The sequence below is a fragment of the Drosophila erecta genome, unplaced genomic scaffold (assembly GCF_003286155.1).
Source record: "Drosophila erecta strain 14021-0224.00,06,07 unplaced genomic scaffold, DereRS2 tig00000000-arrow-pilon, whole genome shotgun sequence".
Taxonomy (NCBI): domain Eukaryota; kingdom Metazoa; phylum Arthropoda; class Insecta; order Diptera; family Drosophilidae; genus Drosophila; species Drosophila erecta.
In genome coordinates, this window is record NW_020825194.1 from 2,649,787 (window position 1) to 2,654,258 (window position 4,472).

Here is a 4,472-nt window from a genome sequence, read left to right on the forward strand (position 1 = left end):
TTCAAAGAAGATTTAAATATAATTATTTTTACTTCCAAATAGTAAATCTTGCTTTTACGTAGTCCATGAGACAAGCACACAGCAAATCGGTTCTACATTGTTTGGTATCAAATTAAGTATGCAATTCACAGGAAATTGAAAACATAAACTAATTAACCTTTTACCTTGCCCTTAATCCAAATCAACTAAATGTATCTGGTGCTCGGCTAACCGATGCTCCTGCAGGGTATTTCAAATGGTCGCATCTGTGGTGGTGGCAAACATTTCCACGAAAATCGGAGCGATTTTCCACGGGCAGCAGCAAAGCAAAGATAGTCCGTCGACGCGTTTCTGTATCGGTCTCTAATTGAAGTTCGTTTGGCACTGTGGGTGGGTGACAGTGGGTGGCTGGGTGGTTGGTGGCCCAATTGGGTCGGCTGAACGTGTGGGACATTGAATTAATTACATTTACACGGCCCGCGACTGATTTCCCCCTCTATTTCGCCGAATGGCAGGCTGATGTTTTGAGTGTTAATTAAAAATTGCATGTTAAATAGGCGCCGACAGTTGCGGCTTTCATTGGATTCGGCTTGTTGGAGGCTGAATTACCAATAAGTGGATACCTAAATCATGTCACAAGGAAATAAATCAAGTACATAACTCCTAATTTATGTTCACTGCCAGCGGAAACTTGCCTTTATAATAAATCAATTAAAATAATTTCTGTAGGAACACGAGCTTCCCTTTGCGCAATTATGGCCTAAGTAGAATCTGGCACAAAGTAAGTTCTCTTGGCCCTAATGAAGCCACTCGCTTTGTTCGCCCTTCGGCTGCCTTTAATTACCCCAAAGTACTGCAGCCAAAGGCAAACTAATATCCCGCAGAATCATTGCCCAGCTTAATCTTTAGCAGGAAAACTCGGTTCCCAGAAAGTATCTCCAAGTGGGGAGCTTAGCCTCTTGGACGCAGTGCAGGCAAATTTTTCAATATAAGCGAACTGGGCGCCCTTTGGTCAGTAAGTAAGATTTTGTTCATTTATTTACGAGATAAACTTTTGATTTGTTGTACCAGCTGGAGGGCATTGAGAGGGGTGGGGTGGAGTGGGGGGCTGGGGAAGTGGTTAAACGCTGGCCAAGCTGAAAGCGTTTTATTGCCCAAGTAGTATTTGGTGAGCGGCGAAACTCCGGCCCCCTCCACTAAGACCCAATAAAATGAATTTAATAGGCGATTCTTGCCCTTGGCTTCGGGTAATTCTCGCTTATTATAACCCCCTAAAACTCCCCAAACCGCACGAAGCCCCACTTCCGCCACACGAAAACTGTAACGCTCCAGTTAACAAACTTATGGCGTAATAAAAACTTTTTAAATAAATTCGCGCGAGGATTTTTATGGCCAGTTTGTAATAAATAAAAATTGCCCAACCAAAGGCAACCAAAAATATGCAAATTAAGTTGTCTGTGGTCTGGCTTTACATTCCGTTGACCAACTGCGGGAATCATGAAATGCATCAAATGAAAACTAATTAAATAACCCAATTACCGGCTGTCATAAAGCCGAACCAATTCAATCCGAAATGAAGCCAAAGATCTATGGCCGCTAACTTTATGGCAGCACTGTTTATTGAACCTAAACTTGAACAAAGGTTATCGCAGTGTTCCTCCTTATCAGTGAAACCCAAATTCATCGATGGGCGGGGCTTGGAGAAGCAATGCAATCTCCAGCCGCGGAGTTTATCGTGGGGATTTACACTTTGCACCGGCAGTGAGCCAGTGATAAGGTTTATCAGGGGTATTAGCAAACAGTAGCTATGCAAACAGCAGGCGGGGATGGGCGTCTTTCAGATAGACACTGGGAATATAATTTGTTTGCAATAGCAGCATATGGACGGGCCCACACCCACCCACTTTACGCTCTGAAGTTCGCCACCCGAGGTGACTTTGAAGACTAGATATGGCTAAATAATCAGGCGCACGCGAGGTACAGGTGGACATCTATAAATAACACCAAGCAAGAGGCGAATGTAACATTTTGTGCTTTATTGAGAATCCACTTTATACTTATGGCGCTAGAAAAAACTGTTTCAACATTCAAGCTAATCGTTATCATGTAATATTGTCACCGGAATTGCCGACATTTAAATGCCCTAAGTTTTGTTTAAACTTAACGTCGTATATACACGCATGGTTCATCGTTCGTTGATCGTTGGATATGGGATATTGGTATTTACAGGCCAGTGCTCTTGTCCGAGCCCAGAACGTACTTGTTGTAGCCCTGGTTGAGCTGCTCCAAGATGATGAAGGTCAGCACGGTGTGGGGACCCAGGCGGCAGTAGTAGGGCGTGAATCCCTTCCACAGGGCGAGGACACCTTCCTGGCGGGCCACGCGCAGCAGGACGTCGGCTGTGCCGCTGTACTCCGGCTTGCCATCGACCATCTTCATGTTCTGGATACGGGTCTTGGCAATGTCCAGCGGCATGGAGGTGATGGTGGTCAGCAGACCGCTCAGCATGCTGGCGCAGAAGTGCAGCTTGATGCCCTCCTCCATCTGGAGCGGTCCGTGGCGGAAGTAGGTCTTGAACTGCGAGTAGCTGGCCAGTTGGGTCATGTTGACGACCATGGCGCGACCCACCGTAGGCAGACTGCCACGCCAAAGGGCCGTAAGGCCTTCCTCCCTTGTAATCCTGGCCAGAGCGTTGGCCACATTCGTGTAGTTCCTCCTCTCGGCCACCGGCAACCTGCCGTCGGAGGTCATGCGCACCAGTGCCACCTCCGCGGGCGTTCCAATGAAGGCGCCACAGGCTCCGGCAATCGTGCCCATGGCCATGCTGTCCGTGATGCCGGGACTCCTCTGGAACTTCTCCCTGAACACATCGTTCAGATACGTGTACATGCCCAATCTTCCAGTGGTGTAGGTGGCCTGTCTCAGCAGAGCAGCTCCGATGCCCTGGTACACGGCCAGAGGTCCCTCCTTGCTCATGATGGTCTGGATGCAGTGCAAGGAGTTGCGGTACTCCTTCTTGCCGCCGCCGGCTCCAGAGATTTGCATGCGGGTCTTGACCTGCGAATCAAAGTTCACACATTCCAATGGGTATACACATATGTGGCTAAGTAGTATCTCCAATGTGTCTTACCAAATCCAGAGGCTGCACCACCATGGTGGCTCCCATTCCCGAGAGGCCGCCGAAGAGGAACTTGATGGCATTGGAGGCCACCGCCTTCTTGGGCGCCTCATGGACAGTAGCAGCGCTCATATTTGCGGGACTTCGATTACACAACACTCGGGTTAGTGCGTAATATGCTCGCAGTTTCCTGTTATCGCTGCCCGGAAAAATCGACTCACCGCCGCGGGGGAATGTGGAAAATGCGGAGGGAAATGGGAAAGCACCTCTATTCGCCGATGGCACAATTAATAATGAATTTTATCCGCCGCACGCACTTGCCGAACAGCTGATATCGCCGTTTGTTTGTGTGGGTCTTAAATTTATTTCCTAGATTTATTTTCGCACCGCGAATGTTGTTCAATGTCAAATGCGGCGCCTTCTCTCGCCCGGTTTATTTTTATTTTCGGCACAAGTGGCACGTGCTGCTTGGCTGCAATTTGTTGCGTGGTCGCGGAATGTTTGGCACCGAATTCCCTTTTTTATTTGACTTTTTTCAGCCTGCAGTTGAGGAGAAATCCAATGCAGCCAAACCAGCAACAACACGAAAATACATCTGGTGGCCACGGGCTTGTTGTTAGTGGGCCACAGCTGATGACGTGTGCGCGAGAGAGCGAGAGCGGCGGCGCAAGAGCGCAGCAGGGTTGCCAGGTGTGGTGAGAGCGGTTATAAATAAATAAAAACCATAGTATTACACTCTGCATTTCAAATCATTTCAATATGTGTGAATTTTTCTAAAAAAAATAAAATAGATAATCTATATTTAAATAGTAAGGTATATTAAAAATTATATACAAGGATGCTCTGCACACCCTGGAACACAGCCAACGGTGTTGCTAAACGCCAAACAGCTGAGCACCTTGACCGCACTTTCAAACTAGAGAGCGCAACGTCCAATTAGCATTTCCTCTGTATCTTTTTGTTTTGCTTTGTTTACACGATTGATTCACCCACACACAATTAGAATTCGCCAGATTTCTCACAGAATAACACCTTTCCGCACATATGTTTTCTTTATCTCGATTGCTGCTTTTGCTGGGAGTCTGCTTATCGACGCAGCAAACAGAATGTTTGCTGGGCTTTTATCATAATTGCGCTAATTGGAATTCCAATTGGCCCAGTTTGATTGTGTGCCATTTTTGATTCGTTTTAGACAGTCGTTGTTAATGGAACTACAGTAAAACCGGCTATAGCGTATCGTGATAAAAACGAAATACCTATTTCATACTTATTGTATCAAATCAAGTTTTGTTTCATGTCTAGAATAATAGTTCCATTATAGCATTTTACACATCAAAACGTACTGCCTGCAATTTCTTTGTAAGGGTATGTAATA

The 4,472-nt window shown here is 46.4% G+C and overlaps 1 protein-coding gene across 1 annotated transcript; it reads right to left on the bottom strand.

The window, feature by feature from the left end:
* Positions 1–1,993: 1,993 nt before the first annotated feature.
* Positions 1,994–3,752, bottom strand: LOC6554660 (mitochondrial 2-oxoglutarate/malate carrier protein). The gene is made up of 2 exons (XM_001981304.3): positions 3,110–3,752; positions 1,994–3,036 (listed from the first exon to the last, which is right to left on the bottom strand). Exons 1-2 carry the CDS (start codon positions 3,227–3,229, stop codon positions 2,203–2,205), a joined length of 954 nt encoding a protein of 317 aa, XP_001981340.1. The 5' UTR covers positions 3,230–3,752; the 3' UTR covers positions 1,994–2,202.
* Between the last annotated feature and the right edge of the window lie 720 nt (positions 3,753–4,472).

Bases quoted from the DNA above. Each gene is read 5' to 3' on its own strand.
- LOC6554660 (XM_001981304.3), bottom strand. From the start codon at position 3,229: ATGAGCGCTGCTACTGTCCATGAGGCGCCCAAGAAGGCGGTGGCCTCC. The intron at 3,037-3,109 runs GTAAGACACATT...TTTGATTCGCAG, and splicing joins TGGTGCAGCCTCTGGATTTG to GTCAAGACCCGCATGCAAAT.